The following is a 26,846-nucleotide window of genomic DNA, read 5'->3' as shown; positions in this document are numbered from 1 at the left end:
TGAAACAAAAATATAATATGAAGGTTCCTACCTGTAAAAACCTCATATTAAGTGTTTCCAGGCAATGATCAGATTATGTTAAATGGCTCTATGTCCTACATATGGAAAAGGCAGATTCTCTTAATTTAAAAAAAATGAACTGTACCAGTTTGGTTGTACCTGTGTATGTATCATATAAGAGTAGTAAATCAGAATTCTAGCTGAGGACAGCATGATTGGTACAGGATAATAATTAAATGTTCAATTCAGTTCTGTCCTGACGTACAGAAGATTGTAATTTACAAAGCAGCCTCTGAATTGTGTGCAGCTAGCTGATGTTACAGACCTCTGTATCTGAGATTAAATATATGTTAAAATATTTTGGAAGAGTTTTAACTGCCACAGATTTGATTATATTAGAAATTGATTGCTCTATATCACAGAAATATGTCAGCATAGACGGGATCTTTCCTGTCTTGTATATATGTGGACATCTATAAAGATCTGGAATTCTTTATTTTAAAAGTGAAGGGTTCAACCTACTTTCATGTAAGTTCCACGTGATACTGCAAAATTTCACTTCTGGGCTTCTGATCAACTAATAAGCCTTATTCTTTAGCCTCCTTGGGTACCCTTGTCCTTGTCTTCTTTGGACATGCACAACTGAGAGGTGTGGAAGGGAAAAGAACTAAAGTACTGTCATACTTATCTGGTAAGATGTGTATTATTTATTGACAATCTGGCCTTTTAACTAAGAAAAATAGGCCTATGCTGAGGTTGCCACTGCTACAACTGAAACAGCTGATACTTTAATGAACAACATACTGAGGGCCATCCAGGACATAAGGCAAATTAAGCAGGTTACAAACTGCATATCTTCTGTTTAGGTATAGGAGATCTCCCCAGCTCTGACAATTAGCTCCACTGATCAGGCAAGCAGACAGACAGAAACAGAAGGAGGCCATTTGTTTCAATTTGAGGAACAGAACTAGTAATGAAGTAAAATATCCATACCAGGTAGTTGCACCTCTGCTTTGGAACAGATTATTTCTAACTGCTCATTTCAGCTTTGCAATAGCAAATAAATAAATATGCACTGCTTAACAAAAGCTTATTTTCTGTTGTTTACAAATCGAGAGCAAAGGAATACTAATACTTCTAACCTAGAGGGTTTTTTAAAAAGGAGAAAACATTTTCTGGACATACAAACAAATACAAATCTTGGTAACCTGACAGCTTTGTTTAAACGTTGAATTTGAGTTTCCTTTCATGAAAATCTTTTCAAAGTACAGCAATTCAGCTGTGAAAACCTGAATACATTAATGATGACAAAGAACCTCTGGAATGAGCCAACATTCGTTTTTGTTCTTTTACAACGTTTCCTGATGAATTGCACATACAAAAGTGTTGCAGGTTATTTTAATTTTCTTTTCTCACTTTGATAATAAATGTCTCCACTGTTTACCTTTTTGGTTAAGGTACCTTATTATTACTAATCAGCTTTAATTATTTATAGCAAAATGACTGTGAGAGATGTTTCTTTCATGTCGAAAAAGTCAAGGACCTGATCCTGATCCTATTAAAATGAATGGCTAGATTCCAATTGCCTGTAAAGGTAACAAGCCTGAGTGCCCTTAATTGTCTAAAGGAAGCAGTAATTTAGCCCAGGATACTGGGTTTGGTTAGGTACTTGGAATTCCTCGATTTTGGGAGGGTTCAGATTTCAAGCGTTTGGTATGAAGATTTGGCCACATAGAGGCAGAGTGCATATAACAGACTTTTAAAAGTCCTGGTCTTCATTTTACTCATAAGATACACAATAATAGGAGGAAAAAAGGCTAAATATACAGCATAATGGGAGAATGCCTTTATCTCTAAACAAAATTGGGTGCTAAAATGGGGGGAGTGGGAGACATGTGCATAGCCTCTCGGCTTTTGTCTGTCTTTCTTCCCAGTCAACCAAATAGCAAACCAACCCAAGACTAAACAATACTGGATAAAGAACATCATGTTTCAAATGCATGTATGTGAGCTTATCTTTAAATCTTGTTTTGTATATGTGCACTGTTGCTGGGTTTGGCTTCTAAATATTTCAAATTTGAGATTTATTTGGATGTATAAATATACACAAACACTCTATGACAAGATTGAATACTTCTATCAGATCTAGAATATCTTTTAGTTATTCATTAGTATCCCTGCTCAGCTTTTTCTTCATATCAGATGTTTAGATCATTGTGTCAGTAATTATGTGACTATAATGTTTCAAGTGCAGTGCAAATGACACAAAAGAATATAGCAAATTATATTTATTTTCACTATTTGTGACAATCACACAAGCTTATGATGCTGTTTTTGCTCCATGACTTGATCTGCTCAAAAAGGTAATCAGGACTTGGGATGTCTGTCTAGCATCTGTGTGTTTACCTCATCCTGTTAGAAGGTTTCATATACCGAAGAAGCTAAGAAATCAATTCTCATAACCGCCATAGGAAGAACAACAAGAATATATGTTCTCATACAAACAGAAATTTGGAGCAGGCTGAAATGACATGCCCAGTTCATAAAGAAATCTGCAGCAGGGCCAGGCAGTGGACCCAGATTATTCAGGTTCCAGAACACGGCCATGGTGACAATGCTGTCGTCACGATGTCATCCTTCGGCTCTTGCTTTCTTTCAATCTTTTTTTGTAGGGAAGGTAAGTAGTTCACTAAGATATAGTAACTTTAGTCCATGTCAGAGTTTTCATGTTTTGTATACAAACTAAAAATAAACAAGCACTTGTCAGCATAGAAATTTAAGCTAAAATTATTTTTGGTAATGGAAATGAAAAGTATTTTAGAAGACGCAGGTCAGTGTCACCTTTTCAGTATTATGAGTAATCAAATAAAGCTAAAATGTTTCTAATATGTGAAACTATTCCCTAAACTTTGGTAAACAGTGGCTCAGTACAGATATATATGGGTATTACAATTAAAACATGATTTGGCCACAAGTTTAAGGCATGCTACTTCAGCTTAATGAAATAGTTATCAAAGATGAGTTGCTCGTGCTTGTTTATTTCACGTTTTTGTATCTCAGCATTGCCAGCTCCTGTCTTAAGAAGAGGGAAAATACTAAAACTTCTCCAGAGGTTTTTTTTAAAGCAAGCACTACCTACTGCTTTTACTGCTTCATTATAGTATTAGGTACTGGGGGCATTAACTGGCTTGACATATTGCTTTATGTACTTTGCAAATCAGTGAATACAGTGGTACCTTCATGTTTACCCTGCAGCTACTGCTGAGGTAAATTGAATACCTGCCTCTTTGATATTTCATAGAAAGTGTGTGGGAAGGTTAAAAATCAAATTTATTTAAATCAAATAAGTAAACTATAATGGCCACTTCAAAAATAAAAACCAAACCAAAACAACAACCAAAAAAAACCCCAACAAACAAAAAACCGCAAAAAAAAAAACCCTGCTCTAATTTTCTTCCATTAAATATCTTACTTCTTTACAAACAGCTGGCAGTTAAATGCTTCTACTTGGATGCTAGCGTGATAAACAATAATACGTAACCTCCTGGATAGGAAAACTGCACTGAAAGTTTTGAAGAAATCCCATTCGGTTTAGTGAAACTGGAACCATGTAGCCAAAATACTAGCAAGTAACCTGTATGATACATTTCTCCACTAAAATTTTGATGTCCCATTACAAATTATTATTCTTGATCGTCCTAGAAGTTAAAAGGCACAAACTTCATCCAGATAAAGCTTTTATGGTGATGATAATTCTTCTGAGAAATTGGATATGTAATGGAATCAGTGATTTAACCTTAGGAAAAATGAACTGTGTAGTATTTCAGTACTAAGTGCAATTGAAGGGGCAGAGTTCTCATGTAATACATGTGAAAATATGTTTTCAGTGATGTTTGAGTTCCATTATAGTTGAGTACGTTTTCTGTATGCTAGTCATACTATTTGAAGATACCATTGTCGATTTTGTTTACTTGTCATTTGAAATATTTAAAGACTGGAGCAACGGAACATAAATCCGTCCCATTAGTGGGCATTTTTACTTTGCACTCAGATGAATTCTCATCAAATTTGATTTGCTGACTGGTGGCCAGAACAGATGTTATCTTAATGGAACAGAGAAGCACACTGAGCCACAGGGCCACCTCCAAACTTCTGTGACCCAATATTGTTTCATTCTTTATTGAAGTACAAAAGAAAGAACTCCTTCGTAAAACTGTACAGAGCAGTGATCTGAACTGTCACAGCTAGGGGTCCACAACACAATTGGCTACACTAAGATTGAGATTTTATTGCCAGAAAAAATGTAGCATTAATTGTTGCTATTCTTTAAAAAAAAAAAAAAAATACCCTGACAGATGAGTCTGTCTCTTTTGTGTATTTGAATTTGAGAGAAATAAGGGATGTAAATCAGGCTTATACTGTGGAGGACTCTAGCTCTGTTTGGGGGTTCTTGTGACTATAACCAGTGAAAACTTCCATTTTAAAATTTCTGGAATTAAAATTGGCATTTTTCTGCAGGATTAAATTTAATATATTTTATAAATTTATATTTATGATGAAGACACAATGTTTTTAGTTCTGGCATTTGCATGAACTAAAGTTACACTCTTGTAACTGTGCTGTTAGAATGACTCCATGTTCAACTGAAGATTATTTTTCTTTTAAGAAGCTGGGTTGTAACATCCTTCTAACAGAAGTGAATTTCTGATTTGGGAAAATATATAAACCTTCTATTAAATGTTCCTTGACTTTTTTAAAAACAGCATATAAAGCCTATATTAAATGGTCTGTGGCTCTTTGTCATATATTTAATTTTTGCAGGATTTTTTTTTTTAAATAAAAGCTGCTATAAATGAAAACCACAGATTTAATTCTGGACATGAAAAATCTGTTGCAGATTTTTTTGTCTTGGAATTAATATGATATTTATTATACTCCAGCTCCTTTAGATACTGCAAATTTAGGCAGATTCTTGCAGATTTTCTGTGATTTCAAAGACACTTACTCATATCTGTCAGATTCAATTTGAGATTCCTATGGAAAAATGGGACTGCATTTGGTATCTGGCATTTGCATTACTTGGCTAAAGACAGTTTTCTTTTTTGCATATGACTCTGTTCCTTGCTAAAGCTGTAGCTCAGAGCAGCAACTTTGAAAGTTTTGATGATATCTAAATGGGTTTTTTTTAATTAATACATAAAGATGACTTTAAATTGAAAATTGTATTAACTGTGACAATCTCTCAAGTACAGAAGTCAAACACTTCTGATTTTTGTGAAGCTCAAATCAATTGAGTGTCGATACTTTTGGTATATATAGTAAAATTGCAATAATTGCATTAAAATAATACTGAATCTTAAGATAGGAAGTGATGATATCTGAAAATCAGGTAGTAAATTATGTGTCCAGTGATAATCTGTTAGTCTGGCATAAAGGGCCACTTACACTATGCATCCTACAGCGTGGGTACTTACTACAATGATACCGAGTCTTTACTGCAGGAGAATAAAAATAACCAGTTACTTAATTCTTTTGATTCCTTCATGCTGTAATCAGCATTAGGAAAAAAGGCATGATTATTGAAAAATGTTGTTAATCAGATTTTTTTTAAGGTAATCTAAGCCTTTAAAGATTACTTGAGGCGTCAGAAGAGTGGCTTGGGTCTTTGTGAAAGGAGGAGAATTGGAGAAGTACCATGTTCAGCCTTCTACCTGGCTTGCCACTTAGATAGACATCGATGGCTCGTCCCAAGCTACCACAATGAAGTTCAGATGCTTTGTAATTATTCCTCTGTTCAGGTCTTCACTTCGACCATTGAGTGTTTTTCTGTTTGTAAATTGACATCATTTTGAATCAAAGGTGGCAAGTCATTTTTGGGACTTCTGACTTACTTCAGTGGTTCTCAATTAGAAGTTGCTTCTAAGTCTGCATCTGGTTTCAGTTTTGATGAAGTTAAGGCAAAGCACAGTTTGAGGGCTTTGGATTGGGGTTTTTTTTTTCCTTTTACAAACCATATGTCAGTGCTCCAAAGCCCTGTCTTGTGGCTGGTTAAAACAAAATAAAAATGCCTATAAAAGGTCCCACTCTGAGAAATATGTACTAATTTCAGGCAAAAATTCTTTTCGCTTCGCGTTTACGAATTGCACTTTTAAAACTTTGCCTAGAGGTAGGGAGGAGTGTTTCAAAAATAAGATGTTTAAGTAAAATGACTACAGAAGCATGTAATCTTCCATTTTAGTGTATTTCTTCTTCTGAATAAGTGATGTTCTAATAAAAATTAAAGAGCAAGTTGCATTTCGAAGATCAGGTCATCATAATTCATTGACATTAGGCCACATAACTGAATAATGTCTTACTTCAGTGAAATACATCAAATGAGATCAACAATTATGACTCATAAACATGCCTCGCAGGCATAAAACAGCAGGGAATTAGCATGTGAGGCTGATAAATATGCATGTAAATAAGCTCCCAAAGGAATAACATGCGTTTGATTGATAGGTTTAGAATTGGAACATATGTAAACCCCTTTATTCCTCATTCTGGTGTAGCTAAGTAAAGATGCGTTTTACTTGTTAAAAGTTTCAATAACTTTGTAAATCTTAATGCCACATCTGCTTTTGTGTGTGCAGGCACGTGTGGGTGTCACTTGAGAGATTGATTGAATTGTCTGCAAGGTAGATGCCCTCACACTGAGACTGTAGTGTTTGCGTATGTATATTGGAGCAGTTGTGCGTGTGCACACTCGTGTATACATATTTGGGCACCGCATATTAGGTGGTGTTGAGCAAAAGATTAATTTGGGGGTTGTTTCACTCATAATTTACAGATTTTTAAAGTTTGCTTCATGAGTAGAAAACGGAGTTGTGAGTTTTGTCGTAAGCACCAGTATATTTATTTTTGAAAATACATTCTGCATTGAAGGTAATTACTATTTATATTACAGAAAGTCCCACAAGTGCTACTACATTTAAGAGTCTGGCAGTGATTCTTTATAAGCTTCCATTTTTGTTGGCATCTTACAGCTTGAGCTCTTATCTACAGCTTCAAAGTACCTATCACAGCAGTATCTTTATGTTGATCAGCACAAGTGTTTATGCTGTGCAGAGATTTACATCCATATTGTTAAAAAAGAGTGTAACGTATTTTGCGTTCATAAAACATTAATACTTTGCCAAATACAGACCAATTGGTTGCCATTGTCATGTGACCCGGTGTACATCTGCTTTATTACCACTCCCTGCTATTAGGCAATAAAAACTTCTCCAACTGATGCACACTTACTGATGTTGCATCACACTGTAATTATGCTAAAGTGATCTTAGACCAGTGGCAGGCAAGATGCAAAAACATTTTCAATAGTCTGAAGTGTCCATTGACCGTAGATTTGAGTTATGTGCAGTTTATAGCTAAAATAGTGATTCTGAGAAATCTGAGAAGGGGCCGGTATGAAAGATCACAGTTGTTCACATGTGAAAACCTCAGTTCTGTAGTACCTGCCTTTTGCTTAAAGATACCTTTCTGTGGAAGTAGAGCTTGAGCAGAATGACTTCCACCTGTTTAGATTTATAGTGTGGCAGAGAATATATTTCCCAGTTAAAATGAGTGAACTCAGGAGCTACTGCTTAGTTCTGAAAAACAGTTCTTTGCTGCTTAAAAATAAATAAATAAAATTGTAGCACTTAGAGACATCAGCATCAAATCTCATGTGGGTTCTCATGGAGCAATTTATAGCTATCTTGTATAATTTGTATAGAAATGTTAAGATGATCCCTGCTCCAACGGCATCAACTGCTTAACCCAGAATGTAACAGCCTGTGACACCAAGGAAGAGCGAGCCCTGTTTACAGAGGAGGGGAAGGGATTTTTCATAACAGAGCTGAATAAGCAGATTGCTATCAGGAACTCTGATGGACCATATTTGTAGCTGCATAGCACTGTCCTTTTTCACAGAGGATGCTTAGATATCCCTTGAGCCAACAGAAATAGAAAATAAAGCTCTTTCCCACCCCCCCCAACAGTCAGGGCCTTAACAGGCTGTCACTCAGTTTCCACTCCCCACAAGGAATGTCCTTGGATGGCCCAAGAGAAGCCAGAAAATTATTGCTAAGTATTTTTTTCATTCACCTCTAGAATTTTCTACATTTTCTCCAACATGTGTGAAGCCACTGGGAAATATGGTTAAATGAGTTAAGCAGACATCACCCATCTGTGCATCTCAGGGAAAATAAAAACAGTGCTGTCCCTCCGAAAGCTTTCTTGGTACATAACCAAAATCAGAACAACCACCACACTCTAAAGCTGAACCTAGGCAAGGCTCTTGCAGGCAGAAAGGGAGGAGGACTTCGAAGAAACTGCTTCTTTTGGGCTTACCCTGGTCTTGCTGGTATGTGGTTTTGTAGAACGTAAGGTGGTCCTAGCACCTGTGCTCCTCCAAAATGCCTGGAGGCCTCTAAATGCCCAAGAAAACATGATTGCACATCGTATCTGCTCCAGACAGTGTTAAAAACCTGTCATTCAGCCCCAGCTCTGAATTTCAGTCCACTAACAAGGCAAAATAATCGTTGCAGCCTCTTCCTTGTTTGTATAAAAGTGTTATAAAACTAGATGGAAAGCATCGCAGGAACCGTACTTTTGCTCAAGTCTTGATTCACCCTTTAATATTGTTCGTTGCCACTCTTTCTAGTACTCAAACGATTTGTAATTTGTATCTCTCGAACGGTTCTCACTTGGATTTCTCATGCATTGAAAAGTCAGATGCCTGACATTACTGCATAAAGTTAAGTGCTTGGGGTTAATGAGTGGCATTAAATTTTATGAGGTCATGTCCAGTAGATGTTAAAAAAAGCTTAAGGGAACTTTATCACTGATAGAAATTAACAGTTGGCACAAAAGAATGCCTGAGGGAGTTCCGTTCCAAGCAAAAAATAAAATTGGTGGTATAAAAACTAAAATATAGAGTCATTGTGATTAATGTAAACATTTTTGTTAGGTAATTGGTTACATGTTTCAGTAAAAGCAATGAGACCTCACAGTTTGAAAGGAAAAAATATTATTGTATTTAGAAAGCAATTAATGTTTCTAGTCAAATTAAAAAAAAATCTACATCACATACAATATTTATATTCTTTCAGTAAACATATAACCTTTGGGGCTATCTTTATCAAATAGTCAAGTCTCCACTTACATTACTTTTCTCTTTGGGCAAAATGTGTTTTCCCTAGTGGAGTACGTTATTTTGTTTCATTAAACCTTTATTTCTACTCACATTCATTGCTTGTGTTACAGATCAAATAACTAAATTCTGTATACTTAAGTCATCTAAGGTTTGTGTTTTGGGGTGGCGGATGGATGGCATGAAAATTCTGTTTCAAAAAGAAAATGGCTACGTTAACTTATGGATAGATCTCTTTTGCATAATTATGTGGGGAACTATTCAGTAATTACACTGGTATTCACATGCTGTAATTTTCGTCATCTTTTTTCGCTGTCATTCCAATGAGAGGAAATGGAAAACTTGTTCAGACATATATATTCTTTCTTGCTCTGTCTTACAACCTGCAGTCACACGATATAGCACTTTTTCAAATAGCGTCTGAGCTCGATGAGACAGCTATTGTCTTGAATTTCACTCCCATGCTATGTGTGTAAATTCTGCTCCTGTACTTCAAGGTCTCTAATACCATGCTATGGATTTGCCTAAACGACCTTGTACAGACCCGTTCCTTTCACTTGACCTGAGACCTGTGCTGCCTGGACACAGTGTTGGAGAGAACGCTGTCAAACCTGCTGAGAATGCAGAACTCTATGGAACAGTCAGAGTTTCTGGATCAGAGCTTTTTCTCCTCTCCAGCTGGACACAGACGTACCACCGTACCTGTCATAGAGCACAGCAAATAGTGGCCACATCCTGAACCTGGAAGGTGGAATCTGAAGAAAAAGTGAAAATATTTTAGAATTTGTAGTCCCTTAGGACTGTTCTGTTGCTCCACAGATGATTATTTTTGTGCTTTAATATCAATTGCTTATGTGAAACTCCTTTTCACATTTTGCTTAGGTGGTCAAAAAATACCAAGTCAAAAAGCCGATGATCTGTGATGCTGGATGGCGTTTTCATCTTGCACCCAGACTGTTTTCTTTTTGGCCAAAAGACATTGCACATTTTCTGTCTTAGAGAACTGGAGTAACTGTCTAGAAAAATTGACTGCTACATTTTTCCCATGATTGTGTAAACTAAATCATCAGCCTTTTGGAAGACTTCAATGCAATTGTTGTGTGCAAGAAAAATCTAGTCATAGTTTTCGAATTTACATTTTTGAAGTCTCATACTTCTTTTGTCTCCGAGTGCTTCGTTCTTTCATCCTCTGTTTCATTCTGTAGTGCCACCAGGGATTGACAGTACCCATCCTCCTCACAGGAGGGCAAGGGTGGAGAAAGAAATCTCTCCTTGTGTTGGATTACGTGCTTCTTCGCAGAAATGTTCTGTAGGGAGCTTCTTTCTCAGTATCTACAGCAGAGGGGCCATTGTTCGACAAACTACCTTGCACTGCAGTAAATAGAAGTGTTTTGTCATTCTGGCTGTCAGTTTGATGCATTTTTATATTCTGACGTAACTGTCATCTCTTAGACATCTTTTCTGCTAACGTGTATATACCTTTGGTCTTCTAGTTTTTCCAGATCCATCATTCACAACATGTATCTGCTTTTGCACCAGCATAGTACACAGTTGGTGCTCTCCAAATTAACAAAGGCTTGATTTAGAAGAATTTTGATTAAAATCTAGTGGTTTATTTATGCTTTGGCATATTTTGATTTGGCAGTTTAAAAACTCTTGCTCGGTACTACTCTTATACTGTTTGGTGGTGGGTTTTTTTTCATCTGAGAAATTTAAGAAAGAACGTAGGGTACTCTTCCATTCCGTGTTCTCTGAGGTGTGGGTCTACTGGATATACAATGTATTCTGAGAATTAGCAGCCTTAACTACAGTCTCAAATTAGGAGTATAGGGCTTCCTGGCTTCATTTTATAAAGCTGAGCTAGGCAGCTTTCAGCTCAGCTGTCCCCTTCTGATGCAGGTTCCTTCTGTAAAGTTAATTTGATTGGGATAAGGGCTGTTACACTGGCAGCAGTAATGTCCCTTTCAGAGTCGATGCAGCTCTGTGTGGCAGTGGTGTTTATTTTCAGGTTGCTGGGGTTTTTTTCAGACCATCTTGCTAAAGTTTACCAGGTACTGGTGCTGTTGTAAGGTGAATGTACCCTAACATGATTTTTTTTTTAACAGTATATTTCTGAATTGTCTTACCACTAGACACTGTTACTGATGGAACATCTCCTTTAAGTTTTACCCAGAGAACTTTAAACTTTACCCAGAGACTTAAGTTGCTCTTTTTCAAAATCATTCATGTAATAGATTTGTTTAGGAATGAAAAAAATGTCCTTTCTGTTGCGTTATGAATGATGGATAAAGGAAGTAAAAATCATATGCGCTTCTCAGATATTGCGTTCGTGGTTTAATAAACCATTAGTTATTTCTCTACATTTATTTTTTCTGTGTGGAATGCTGCTAAAATGTGTTATGCAGTTACATTATTAAGAGTGTGTCTTTTTGGTAGATATGAGCAGGATCCTGTTGCTAACAAATTTGACAGATTATCTTGCAGTTTATGTTGATATAAATCCAAAGTAGCCTGTCAGACCCAGAGATCTGACTGATGCAATTGTGTGAGCGGCTTGAGGAGGGTACAGCAGCCAGGACAGATATCCTGAGCCTCTTCTGCTGCTCCCTGCGGTGCTAAAAAGGATTGCGGTAGGGGAGGAGGAGGCTGGAGCTGGAGGAGCTGAGGTTCCTGGGGCGACAGGGCTGCTGTGGGTGCCCAAGTGCCTCCCCCCAGCCCGGGGCGTTTTAGTAACTGGGTGCTTCCCGCGATGCTTCCCGTGGGACTTCCTTCACGTCTGAGTGCGTGCTGTTAAAACTGTAGCGTTTGAGGAAAGCCCAGGCGTTGCCCAGGCTCGCATCCCTGTGACAACTTCCTAACTTCAGGCTTCTCCTCTGCTTCCTCTTCCTCAGCGCTGAAACCCACCACCGTTCAGCTGCTGGCTCCCGGGGGTAGCGCCGGCCCCTCCACGGGGTGCCACGTATCTCCGCTGCCTTTTTGTTTCTCGTGGGCCTGAATTTCCGTGTTTCCATTTGCAGCAACAATGCTGCTTCCTTCATCCTTTCTGTTCGCCTCCAAGCCGTAAATGCTGTCTGTTATCCCATTCCAGAGAAGCAGATACCTGGTTACACGTATGTCAGCACGGTAGCCACGTGGGTGCTCTGATTTCAGGCTTTACCTCTTCGTGTTTATGTGCAGGGCAGAGGAAAGTGGTGTGAGTTTCACAGTATTCCTAAACATAATTACAGTCAAGGAAGAAGGTCCAAGAAAGTGCATTCTGCTTTCAGGGGAAGCCGTTGACGACCATCAGTAGTGCTGTAAGTCATCAACCCGCTGTAGTAGCTTCCTTTGATAAGAAACAGCAAAGGAAGGAAGCAGAATTGCTCCTGTTCTTTTTAACCTCTGGTCCTGGTTATCATGAGACCACCTCCGCAGCTTTAGGAGGTGAGGCTGCGAATCGCTACCACGTGGCTTCCTGGGCAGGCTGGCTCTTCTGATAAAACTGTTATTCTCAGTTGAAGAGCTAGCTTCTTGGTGAAAGGGCAATTCTATTCCAATAAAAGAGCCTTTAATCATTTCTCCTTTGTCTTCTTCTATCATTTAATCTTGACAAAACAACAGCATGTTAGAAAACTGCTCAGTCTTTTTCGGCTCCGTCTTTTTCCTAGGCTCAATGGAATATGCCTTACTGCTTTAGAATACAACAATCAAACTATACTTACATATGATTTATTATCCCAAACTGAAGGATTGCATCTATCTATAAGATAGAAATGTGGTTAAAAATAGGATGTAATTGAAGTAAATTAAGGGACAATAGTAAGCGTTCAAACATCTAAAGAGATGGTATGTTTTTCTTATTGTCAGTGTAAATGGTCTCTGGAGACCACCTTTTTACAGTGATTGTGCATGTCTAAGATTAAGGAAAGCTGTATGACCAGTGCTATCTCAGGAAGATGCTGAGTCATTAACTCATATTTATTGCCTCTTGCCATCTTTAGATTATTGCAATTTATAGCTCAAAGGCCTTTTAGGCTGTTTATAAGTTAAAATTAGCTAAATTCTTCTGGATGCAAGTGATAAGTCACTCGGCATTTGTACATCATGGGATGTAAGTTCCTAGCAATGATGCCAGGCAGCTTCTAAGATTTTTTTTTCTTTCTGTGGAAAGTCTAATTGTGGTACTTGTCCTTACTTATACTGGATTACTGTATCCTTGCTGATTTTGTTAATTTGCTGATTTTTGACTGTATATTCTCTTAAAGAATTTACTGAAGCTAGAGATTGTATCATTTATTAGGTATACAGCTTCCACTTCAATCAGACTACATTAAACTGTTTATATATTGTACTGGAGTCTTTTGAATCACAATTGATGATGACCTAGGAATTTGTTTAAGTTTTACATAGTAAAGGATCAGCCACATTAAGCAGCAGATACAGGCTGTAGTACTGAGCACATTAACAGAATTGAACATAATTTACTATGGACCAAAGAGAGGTGCACTAGGAGAAATAATAACTGAAGAAAAAGTTAGAAGAATCACATTTTACCTTATCCTGTGGATTTTTTTCTTTTACCAGTCTTATCACTGCTGGTAACAAATTCAATCCAAGCATTACTGGACTAAATGCTTATTGACTTCAGCAGAAGCCACGTTTGCTTACACAAGCTAGTATTGTGTGGTCCCCACTAAATGAAAAGTCAACCCGTTTTTCCGTGTATGTGCATTTTTTGAAGTGTTTAAATCACTATTAACATCACAGTTAAACTTGGCCTTCCCATCATGTTCAAAGAGATTCTATTAAAACACCTCTAGATGTAAATTATTTAAGATTTTGGTACCTTGCAGTCACCTGCAAATTCTCAAGCATTCCTGTGAAATAGTTCAGTGGTATTAGAATAAAATTCTTTATTCTATGTATTTTATTGATTTTAGTTTAGAACACAATGTATAGCTCAGCCTGTTTTAGTAGACACAGAAGCTTCATCAGGAAAAGAAATATTATAAACAAGTCCTTTGAATATACTTAAAGTTGTATTTATTTTAAATTGAGCTGCAAGGGGCTACATTTCTTAAACAGTGAAGCTACATTCTGATTTCAAAATAAGTCATCTAGACTTTTGTGTATGTTTTCCCATCCACACTTTTTCACATATACATTTTCCATGTGGAAAAGTGGCATTTTAATTTACAGGCTAACCTAATGGCAGGGTTAGTGTTTAGATTTGTGAACAGTCAGAAGCAGTTTCACTTAAGATGGAAACCTCTTATTTTTATGGGTCTTGATTTAAACTGAATTGTGTAGACAAAATTATCTCAAACAGAGATTTTGCCTGGAGAATACACAGAGTTTACTCATATATGCGGATACACATATGCAATTGTGATTTCATATGCAAAGATCATAGAAAATGCCACTTGATAGTAATAAATCAGCAATCTAAAAGACACCAGAATTGACTGGGTTTGAGCAACGTGTAATACAAGATGTTCTTATTATCTCCAGAAGTTTTTGTCCATAACTGCAAACCAGTGTGTCTGCCTATCATATTGTTCAGCAGCTTTCTGCATGCCTAAACCAAGCTTTGTTTTTGCGCCTTGGCGTCAGCATTCCTTACCTGTTTCCACGTGTGACCAGTTTTCATAATCACAAGATTAACATAAGTGTGAGTTTTTATATTCGTGTTCCTTTCCCAACTCAAATGAGCTCCAAGGGGAAAAGACACTGTTGATGCTTAATATATTTTTCTCGTGTTATTATTGAGGGATAAACAAATGAAATATTTCAGCCCATGTAAGACTTTTATACTTCTAATGGCAAAATCTCACAATCATATGCATATATCGCTAATTATCATAGTGTATCATTTTTTGTTTCATTCCTGGCAAAATATAATATTTTATGGCACAGTTGTTGAAACTTAAATGCTACCAAAAAATCTGACTCAAACAATGCACGCATGCAAAGTATGCATCTAACGCTAAATGAACATGAAGCAAGGGCTAGAGTCAAGTTTGTATTTAAGAGATTGCTTACCAAAAAGTTGCATCATATTTATTTCAGCAAACTTAAACAACTTGCTCAGAGTGCAGTGTTCTTCAACTTTCCAGCCTAATAATTATTTTATAAATATCAGAAGTGCCGTGCACTTAATTCTTTAGCTGAAGGCACTATTTTCAGTTTCCGTACGCTGCTTCGAGCTTGCTCCATTTAATCATTTTAAAAGCTTATTTGGTGCAAACTGAATTTTAACACTGTAGTTGCAAGAGTGTTATGTAAAAAGTCCGAAAGATTGTTGGTGGCGTAGGGGCTGCGGGTACCAGTGATGGAGCTTCAGGAGGGCAGCAGCGACGGCATCATCCTAAACTCGGCAGCACCCTCTCTTGACACGATCCAGCAACACCCTCAGCTCCCCCTCGCTCCTCAGGAACCTCGCAAAATACATAACAGAGAAATCCAAAGCTCCGCTACGTTTTACTTCTTCAAGATCTAGTTTCTGTAGTAAAATCTCGATTTGCCGTATGTTTTGGGATTAGTGTTTCTTATTTTTTTTTTTTTCCCCTCCCTACTGCCGTTTTGTTCTATCAGCGGACTTGAATGAGAAAGCTTCAGTCGTCTTCGTCTCTTTGTATTTTATTTTTTTTTTCTTTGCTGCAGAGATCCTGAAGACTTTCCAAACTGCATATTTGGTGCTGTAGAAATACAAATTGTGTGTTCTTTTGTAAACCTTTCAGTTGTCAGACTGCTCTCTTTCAAAATAATAGAGGAGCCTGGAATCGCCCATGCTAAAATTAAGAATTTATAACTATGTGGAACAGATGTTTTCATAAACATTTGCTATAATTAATTTCAACTAGGGGATTGAAGGAACAAAGCAGTTTTTCCCTCTTCAAAACTTTATTGCCTTTTCCCCATACAGTGAACTCAGAAATCTTTGCTTTAATATTGTTAATGAAACAAATCTACTCTTCTGTTTGGTTTTCATTCTGAAAAAGGAAAGCTGAATTTGAACAAGATATTGGCCTTTGGAACAATGGACAAATATGCTGAATTTCAAACATAGCTTATAAAGCATTAAAAAATAGAGCTTAAGTCTTTAGGTGCTCGTTTCTGAGACCACAACTCTGTGGTGTCCATTGTCGGAGGTTCCTGTGTATTAGAATAAATTTTGTCCAGATCAGTTTGATGAATATCCATCTGTGGAGTAAATAGTATGAAGGAATTTTATGTTTGAAGAGTTGTGAACCTTGGTGTTAGAAAAAGCAAAGGAGTCTCGTGGCATTATATATAGTTTTAATGCATAGTAAAATGCTTATTGTATGTTGATTACCCCTTTATATTCACAATAAAGGTCTGCAATCTGTTAAGCAATTTTTTTTTTTGTTTGCATTATATGAGGAACACATTTTGACTAAAATCATTCTTCCATATTTGTATTGTCACTCATTTTCTGGGGATATTGTTTCAAATGTTTATAGTTTAGGACCAGAATTTTGGTGTTGAGGAAGAAAAAATATCCACGCATTGTTATTCTGTTTTTACTGGTTCCTGTATATCATATAAATATCATTTGAGGAAAAAAGAATGTTTAAAGTTTTTTAAAAAAGCACAGCTTAATTGTTTTACACCTGAAAGAACCAGTGCAGCTGCAAGGATTTTTTGAGCAAACTAGAATTCCTGACTGATCTGTCATCTATAAAGTGTGCAAAGAAAAATAGGTAGCTGTCATTAAAATTACATTTCAGCTTTCAATAACCATTTAATGAGTAGCGTAATTATATAAGTATGGTACCTCAAGTACTTCACTCAATAATTAAAAATAATCTCATCTTTAAAGTGAAAGCGCTATAATTATTATTTGACTTAACCAGGACCACTGTTATGATCTCCAGTGGCACCTCAGATTGTTCAAAGTGGTTTCGAAAGTATAAATTAAAATTGGATAAATCATTAAATTATTAAGCTTTAAATATGCTGAAAATGAATACAGCATGGAATTTGGAAGTCATGTTGTAAGAATTGACAACCTTAGACTGCAAGCATATATTTGTGTTAAAATTTTCCTTGTCTCTAATCATAAAACACTGCATTAATGATCCAGTGTTTTATATCAGCCTGAACTTCAATTTTCAAAACTGTTACATAAATTTTGTTTTTTAACAACATTTTAATCCTTGATTAAAATGCAACGAAAATATCAAGTAGAGTGCAGACTTGTCAGCAGAGACATCTATCTCCATTTTGACACTTGTAAGCAGGGGAATGCACAGTTTGATTTCCTAAGTGGGATCACTTTTATCACGAATTCCTAAACTGCCAGCCATAAAACCCTTTCATAGCTGACACAAGATTGGTACATCAGTTAGCACTATATAAATATACGAATGCCCACACAGAGACATGCATATGTGTGTATACATACATACAGAAATATGTATATGTGTAAAGACATTTCTTCAGTATCAAAAGAAATTTTCAAAATAAAAAATGGACTTCTTATTAAATATTAATAATTATTAATTAAATTATTTTAAAAAGTAGGAGTATAACCATAGAGCGAGGGGATGTCACTCAAGCTTCGGCTTCTTAGACTTGCAGCTGGTTATGATAATATCCCACCCCTTCTCTGTAAGAAGTCCTGTGCTGAATTTTTGCATCTCACAGAAAATAGCAGTTTTCAGAGAGGTAACGAAGGAGATGAGTGAGAAATGTCTGATCCCTACATCGTTCTTCACGGTTTGTTTTTTACTCTTGTTGAGCACATGCTTAAGCTCTGAACGCTTGTTGTGCCTGCTGCGCGTACGCAGAGCATCTTCCTGCTCTTGAACTGGGCTCTGAAATGTGATCCAATTTCTTCTTGTTGCCTGAAGTGGAACTGTGCGCTGCACCTTGAAAAAGCTCTCCTTTGAGAAGATATTATACTATTGGTATAATAGGCTGTTAAAAAAAATTACAAAAATAGTGTGCGTATTTAAATTAGGCTTCTTGCTATAATTTCTACACATGGTTTTCAGGTAATCTTCAGAATGTATATTTGGCATCCTCCTTATTCTGGGTTTGTGTATTTTATGCCTAAAATCTCAAACATCTTACAAGAAAACAGTTACTACAAGTCACAAGTCTGTGTGTTCTAGGTGAAACTAGTACCCTAGTAAAAGTACCATTTGCAAATCCATCTCCATGCATCTCTGAAATGTAAAGAAGCCAGAATTCAAAATGTTATTTTTTGACGGGTTAGTAAAAGCATCAATTTCAGCTTACGCAAATTCTTTTGAAACAGCCTCCAGCTGTGTCCAGCAGTACCAGGTCCCAGCTACCCAAGTCTCAGCTCCCTTTAGCCCTTGATCTCCATGCACAAGAGCAGCCTTTACTAAAACAGAGCAATAGAACTGAATTCTCTCAGGAGAAAGTGTTCATTCCCAGGAGAGGGAGTTTCTCCAGTTAAAGCAGCAGACAGAAAGATATCCAGATGATTTTCAGACCCTTTGGAAGGATACTGCCTTATTTTATTTTTGTATTAAAAGCAGTGACTGCTCTAGCGCTGAAAGCTGGTCACCTTAGCCGTACTTACTTTGATACTGATGCTTGTTATGGTACTGGTTGTTTCCTTTCTCTTCCTTCTGAAAGTGTGATAAGATTTATTTTACCTTTTTTTTTTTTTTTTCCCCCTATAGCTTTTGCATTTGAAGTTTGGAAACCTTTTCAGGAGGTGTGGGGCAGGGTTGGTAGAGCATCTTCTGTTTCTTCAACAGAGCCTTTCTTCCCATTTTTGAGTCTCAGAAAGGATCTGAAGATTAGGAGAATATTGAATCAATGAGGATTTTTAAAGGAGACCACAGATTCTATTACCAGCATCATGATTTTATATTCATAGTTCTTCAGTATACGTCTTAATTTTACCAGAAAGTTGGGTCATTATCACTGAAGAAGATACAAGTAATCTATCTGTTCTACTGTGAGTTCACCATACTTTTCAAAAGGCAGAATAACTGGAACTTGCCTAAGGAGAGGTGATTCGGGGCATGGATTCCCACAGTTTATTGTCATTAGTTAGTGAGGCACCTGTCCCATTTGTTCTTGGTATTGCTGACTATGAAAACGTACCACGATTTGCTGGAAAGCCTTTTGGATAAAAATAGGTAAAATTTAGGGAATCTTCTTTGAAGTCGATGAATACTTTGAATGTTGCTTTATCATTTTTATCACTTTCAATGAAAGACATCTAAATCATCTCTCGAGATGTCATAACAGGTATAGCTGTCTTAAATTGGATGGAACAAGAAAACAACCATAGAAATGCTCATTCTGCTAAATTCTGGTTTTGAGAACTGAATGTACCTAGTCCTATCCAGTTTGGGTAGCTGCTGCTAATGGTACAATGGAACAGCAAAAGCGTTTCTCAAAAAAAAAAAACGAACCAAAAACCAAACCAACAGTAACTTGTATTAATATGAAATTTATTAGCTATGAGTATACAATTAAGAATGCTGAAGTACTGCGTTGGTAATTTAAATAAAGGAAATAATTGTCTTCTAAGAGAGTGCTTCAGCATTCTTAATTGTAGCAGACATGGTATCCCACCAAATGTTCTTTATGGGATCATGATGAAAGAACAACTTTTATCACCAAGATTCTGGTTTTCCTTGCAGAGTCCTGTTGACTCTTCAAGCAGGAGAAATGGTTTAGTTGAAAGATGATAAAGGCCTTGCATTTTTTGAGATATTCTTAAACCTCATTATTCAGAAAGGAGGAAGGTTGTGTTGCCATTCTTGAAAAGATTCAGCATAGGAGCTTAGCATTATGAATGAGTTCTTCAGTCTGACTAGTGTGATAGGTGAATGCTTAGAAGCTAAGTGTAAATTAAGTGCAGTAGTGCATTCAGGACCCATGTTGATGTGCTGTGTCCCTATAAAGAATTGCCTAGTAGCATTGCACCTGGCCATATGGCTTTAAAAGAGATTGTACATAGTTCAGTCATTTCTCTGGATGCTTAGGATCAGATGTGGAGATGGGCAATACATGAAAAAGCGTATTACTTAAAATTGTCCCAATATGGGGAGACTATTTCCAAGATACAAGAAAAAGAAAGGAACAGATGGTTATTAATAACGGGAGGGTCGGCTCTGGGATGAAATATCTGGTGTTGTTCATTTCGTTAAATTTAGTAAACAAAAAGCAGATTGATTAAGTAGGATTTCCATTTTCAAAATAAATTGAGAGAGCTAATTAGTGAAATCAACTGGATTGAGCAATTTTAGACTAGAATGTAGTAGAGGTTTGGGATTTATTTTAGGGAAAGGTGCAAATGTTAATAAAAAGTGCATTTCAAATTACATGAGGAAAAAAAAAGAAAGTTCCATGTCAAAGTGAATGATTAAGTATTTTTAAGGAACGTCTGGAGTAAGCAAAGATCCTGAAAGAAACAGAAAAACAGTTTGATCTGCAAAGAAGGCAACGCCCTGGATATCAGAAAGTGTGAGGTTATTGTGACAATTAGCAAAAGTGAAGTTGAATTAGATCAGAAGAAGGAAATTGAAATTAACAAGAAAATATTACATGACTATGTAAAGAAGCTTTCTGGGGAAGAAAACTAGAACCATCGTGCAGTGCAAAGGGACAAATGATATTAAGTGTAATCCAAGTATGGTCTAAACCAGGAAAGTTCTAATTTTCAGTAAAAACAAAATTTCAGGCAAAGGCCTGAAAATAAATAAAATAAAAGGGAGAGTTGGGTAGATATTATAAATTAACACATCCAATAAAGATTAAAGCATCTGATTTGCAAAGTATCACCGCACTGCATGAGACAATGTTTTAGTCTTTTAGTTCATGGCTGATGCCATATATTTGAAGGAGGAAATGTAGTACTTGTACTGAGATTAAAAAAGTAGAAGCAAAGCAGCTATATAGGTCGACTGTTATCTGTGCAGTGCTTTGGAAAGTTTTCTAAGGACAAAGTAAGAGAGAAAAGCAAATAGCATAACTTTTAGTGTGGGGTTTTTGTTAAATGGGAGATTGTACCCAACTAACCTGCTAGCCTTTCAAAATACACATTAAGGAAATACGTTGAATCTATCTGAACCTCAGTAAACCATCTGATGTAGTGCCACAGGAGACGTTATGAAACAGAAAGGATGAGGATTAGTGAAGTATATTAATTTCAAGATGAATAAATGCAGATTTTAATGAAATAATTCTTTCTAGTGGAGTTTGTGGTGGAACTGATCTTATCCAATATTTTCATATGTTGTCTTAGCACAAAGTGAGACCACACTGATGGGCTTTTGTGAAGAAATAATATTAGAAGGTAGTATCCAGTATGAGCACAAATAGAGTAGGACTGGTCCTCTCTGAGAAAAAGAGAACTAGAAACAGCATGAAACAGTCTGAAATAGACTATTGTACTAGCAAGATTTTTTACAGTAAACGGCAAACTTCTTTTTGTAAATAAAAGTGTAGAGTAAACATGCAAGAGTTGGTTAAGGATGGCTGTGAAACTGTAAGGTGGTGTGGCATGGCTATAGACTGTACTGAGCAAGATTTCTTTGATAGAGAAGAAAACCACTCTCCAAGGAATCAATTGATTAAACTTTTAGCATGCTGTCTACAGTTTCTGTCCCTTCTTTTCCATATAAGAAGGACTGATTTAAACAAAATAGGGAATAAGGAGCCTCATTTAGTAAAAAGACTGGAAGAACTTGTTTTCAGTAAACAGAGGACGCAAAGGTACGCGATGCTTTCTGTAAATGGATTAAGGAAATATACAGGGACATAGAAGAATAATCAAGCTAACAGACAGGCTAGGCAAGAATAAATAGTATAAAACAGGACACGAATAAATTTGCTTTGCAAAATAGATTATTCATTCTGGCTTTTAATAGTCCTTCAATAGAAGTAGTTATTATAGACAGAAAGGTTTCCTTGTAATCCTTGGTTTCTGTGAATGTCACACTGTTCTATGTATAAACAGCTCACAGGACGTAAAACAAGATGTTTTGCAGGCATGTTACTTAGGTAGTTTCAGAGAAGCTTTGAACTGAAGCTATGACAAAAAATATCTGGTATCATACAGTCAACTCAAAATTTTTCACAAAATAAATGAACTGTTACTTTCTTAGACTTAATGTTAGAAAAATCGTGTACTTCTGTAAGCTTATACTAGTAAAACTGTGTTTAATAACTTGAGAAGGGCCTCAGTCAAACTTCAAGTGAAATTAAATCTCAGATTTTCATAACATACAGACTCCAAATTGAACACGGAGGCTAGTTCTCTCTCTTGCCAGCTGTAGGAATTCGAAGGTGTAAAGTTGAGAGTTGTCTGTGTAAGTTTTGTTGTAAACTAAAGTTAACATATATGGTAAAATCAATTGCAATCTCATCGATACTGCATTATTTATTATCAGGGCTTGTCTTGTAACAAAGATGTTTTCTTTTATTTTTGTATTAGGAGGATCAAATGAAAATGGAAGCACACACCACACCTCAGATTCGGATGGAACATTTATTTCTTACAGGTTGGTAATTTTTAATATTTATTTTCTAATTTTAAAAAATTCGAATATGATTAGCAGCATGGTCTATCTAAAGCAAAAGAACAGCTCATGTATTTTAAGAGTATGGTACAATCTAAGTGGCAACAGTGAGTAGACTAAAGGACATAAATAATATAATTAGGGAATGATCTGAAAAGTTGTTTTCTGGATTATTATTTTTTTGAGAAAGCTGTTCAAAGTGCTTAGCTAGTCTAAGTACAGGATGTTTGTAAGCCTAAATATTTTTAAGTGGGGTTTTTTGTGTGTTTTGGGGGGTTTTTTTCTGCAAAGTATGCAATAAAGTAGAAATTCTCACCTAAACTCATAGCAGCTAAGCTAAATGTTGTTGAAATATTTGACTCACCAGAGAACACTTTTTTGATCTTCTCCAAAGAAGTAATTGGATTTGTCGACCACATGGAATTCTATTTTTTCACTACTTCAGGTCAAAAGCTAAAGCCAGGGTTTGTTAAATTTGAGGTTTTCTGACAGGAAAATAATACTTCATTTCTGTTGATAGTAAATACCAGTTAAAGAAACATGATGCTGGGCGATGTTTTGCAGCACGGTCATTGAGTTGAGTCTTGCTTGGGTCCATACCAGAGGGTGTCTTGTACTTGAAAGCATGGAAAGGTAATCAGCAGACGTGTGGTTTCATCTTTCAGCCAGCAAAATTCTTCTACAAACGCTAAATCTTTGTCCTTGTGACTGGTAAATGAATAGTAAGATTTGCGCTAACCAGAATGACTGCATCTGATTTTGATGCTTCAGTGTGGTAAAATAAAACAAGCTTACCGCATGATTATTTTGGATTCCCTTACTGAACCATGATGGATGGCATCTTTTTCATTTTTTTTTCGTTTGTAGTCTGCTGGAGTCTGTACTTCAAAGAGATGTAGGCAGGTGGGCAGGAGGAACCTGCCTGTTCGCCTTGTCCTCGTGGCAGCCGGCGGGGTGGGGAACGTCACAGCCTCTCGTGAGCTGTGCAGGCTATGAGGAGACGTCAGGTGTGGGGTGACAAGGAGGGACACGACACCTGGAGAACCTGTTGGAGGCTGGAGACCGAGAAATTGCTGAGGAGAGCAGGGAGCAAACAGCCTGGTCTTGAGGATGTTGAAAAGAAAGACTTTTCGTAAGGACCTAGAGGGAGCAGCGAAGAGTTTGTTGCGATTCAGACACCCAGAGGAAGCTTCTGGACTGAGAGCAAGGTTGGAATGAAGGGTGTGCTTGCAGGGACACAGTGGGACAGGGGAGGTCTGTTTTACGAAATCTTCCAACTTTCTGTATTCCAGTAACTCTGCTCTAGTGAAACCTTTGTGATGGTATAAAACCCTTTGAGGGAAGTTAGCATGTTCACTTCGAGAAAAATATGTTAGGAGATCCATTGCAGGGTTCTGCCTGACTCGATTTCTTGTCGTATTTGTGTTCTCTGATGCATGCAACATGCTAAGTTGAAAGAAGGCCTCAAAAATACTCTCCAGAATAATCTTCTTGGTTTTTAGGTGAGAAGCACGTGTAGATACAGAGACCATGAAGCAGTCTCTGAAAAATAGGCAAGCTAGAATTTAGCCAGATCAGCAAGAGGAAGGAACTGAGAGCTCTCTCTGCCGTTAATTCCAGGACACTTACACCTGGAAGTCATTAACTTAAGAGACCCAGCAGTTGTACCTGCCCAGGTAAAACCTGAAGAAGCAGCCAGCTTCAGCTGGGCTCTGGTTCCACAGCAGTGTAAGCTATGGGACCAGCTCCAGCACTTTCTTCCTACCCCTTCTTCAGCCATCCCATGGCACTCATCTCTCAGTGAGTCAGGCCAGGGGTCTAAACCAGCCCAACCTAAACTCTACTGAATCCTCAGCCATCTTTAATGCTCCACAGATAAGAGGAGGTTAAAGTTGGCCTTTGTATCTCCAAATTCCTTAGTCCAAAGTGCATATAAAATACTAAGTTGGCTACGATTTCCACTGAGTAATAACCATATTCTATCAGAGAGGATTACAGCCCAACTTACAAAACTGAAGTTAATTAATATTTTAAAAGTGGTCCCATATACCACTGCCAGAGTATTATTGTTATAATTAAAGGCAAGAAGATAAAGCAAGATAGTACTATATATATCATGTCTGTGTGTGTGTACACCTTTATGTAAAAGAAACCTCTGACTTTTAATAGTTGGCTAGATAGCACTATTATTAAGTAGTATTACAGCGTTTAAGGTGTGAAATGAATATTTTCTGCTCAGTGGCAAGTAACTCCCATCATATAATGAGACTGGATGTAAATTTGCTAGTTGGGTTGAATAGTGTGTTGATAGTTATAGTTCTGTGCTGCATGTTAAGTAAAAATGAGCAGCTAATGCCTTATGAAAGACAAAAAGTGAATCTTAAACTACTTTGAAAGGTAACGATGGTAAATGGTTGTTATTTCTTTAAGGACTCATTAGAGATTTGGACTTATTTTAGGATACTGTCAATGAATATTGTTTCAGTAAGTTGATAAAACTGAAGATAGTCTTGTTTAGCCAATATGTATCAGTCTATTCTATTTTAAAAAGACAAGCTAGTGAATTTTTGCCCTAAAAGAAGCAAAGGCATCTCAGATCATGGTAGATGTCATGCTTGCAGAAGGCTAATTCATACAAAATTCTACTGGAAATTTTTACTGAAACAAAAGCTGTTTTATCTTTTATCAGTAGCAGTCACTTTACAATTTATTTAGGAGAAGAGGCAACTCCAAATGTTTAAAAATATTTGAATTTGAATGTGTTTTGCTATTAAAGTGCTCTTAAAGAGCATATTGTTTTTACCACAATTGAAAAAAAACCAAAACGGAGGGGGGTGTTACTCAATTCCAACACTGTTTTAAAGGACAATTTTATACTATGCAGTACAAGAATCCAAGTGTGTGTGTATGTATTAATAAAGCATGTCAGATCATTATCCTTCGATATATTTATAATGCTCCAGAACTATTTGTATGGTTTTATTTTTAGTATGATAGTGTCACCTTAGAGTTTGTGGCTCTTGCTTGTGTTGATCACAGCACAGATTTAATGCTGCTTATGTTCACCTAGTGAGCATTTCCCTTTAGGTCATAAAGTTTGTAAGTAATATAAGTAAAAAGCACATGTGAATGGCACATGTTTCTAAATATCCTGTGAGTTTGTGAATGCGTCGTGTCAGGTCACAGAGAAATTTCTGGTTGGTCTTCAGGCTCTGATGGAAGTATTCTTTATGTACTTGAGAAGAAGCTTTACTAATCAGAAATTATGAAAATTTTTTCCTAGAATCATGTCATCAAAAGTTGAAGTTCACTATTAGAAAAATTTGAACAAGGTTTTAGACATATAGTAACTTTATCTAGAAAACATAAGAAACTCGAGGAAAATATTTGAGCTCTGCTTTATTAATTTCCTTCAGTGGTTAAAGCCTTTTTCTCAATGTGCAAATTGGACAGACTTCACCAAAAGGAAAAGAAAAATAGGTGTGGGTCTCTAGCTTCAGTATCTGCAATGCAGTGCCACTGGAAAGTAGAAATACTGTCTTTCTCCTGCCTTCCCAAGGGCAGCTGACCTTCTCCTCGCCAAAGAGGTGAACCCCTTGCCAGCACATATGACTACAGACTATTACATTAATCTGTTTAGCCTCAGTACCAGCTGCTTGCATGTTTTTAATTATCTTATTAGATGGTATAACAGTGACCTATGAAATAAAATGAAGGTGAGTATTTTTTAACTTTATTTTACAGGCTATTTTTCTAAATATATTTTAATGACCTAATTATGACTTTTAGGGAGAGCCATTGATGCAGACATTCAATTTGGCTGATAGAATTCAACGTCTCAAGGACACTTTTTTTCTTCCAAGGTGGATTCATACATTAATACTGCTTCTAATAAATATATAGCCTAAAAAAACCTCACTTTTCGTACTTGTGTTGTTAACTTACTTTATGATTCAGACACCCATGACTACTACGCTGGATAACTTCATAATACATCTCTGCACTTGTATATAAGTTTAATTTCTACCCCATGTATCAAGATAAAGTTCTTTCCTGTGTAGATTAAACTCCACGACAAGTGATGATTGCTCATAGTTGTGGGTTATGTAGACAACGTATATTCCTCCTTCTGCTGGTATTTCAAATAGGCAGAA

The 26,846-nt window shown here is 36.7% G+C and overlaps 1 protein-coding gene across 9 annotated transcripts in view; it reads left to right on the top strand.

The window, feature by feature from the left end:
* TBC1D5 (TBC1 domain family member 5) overlaps positions 1-26,846 on the top strand; it is a 326,232-nt gene that overhangs the window by 135,216 nt on the left and 164,170 nt on the right. For all 9 annotated transcript variants that reach the window (XM_065628207.1, XM_065628203.1, XM_065628204.1 and 6 more), the window contains one exon: positions 22,608-22,674. In XM_065628207.1, coding sequence (XP_065484279.1) covers positions 22,608-22,674 — 67 coding nt within the window. The remainder of the gene's footprint in view (positions 1-22,607; positions 22,675-26,846) is intronic.

Source organism: Caloenas nicobarica, chromosome 2 (genome assembly GCF_036013445.1).
Source record: "Caloenas nicobarica isolate bCalNic1 chromosome 2, bCalNic1.hap1, whole genome shotgun sequence".
Taxonomy (NCBI): Eukaryota; Metazoa; Chordata; class Aves; order Columbiformes; family Columbidae; genus Caloenas; species Caloenas nicobarica.
Note: the sequence above shows the minus strand (reverse complement) of the source record. Positions and strands in the feature narration are given on the sequence as shown.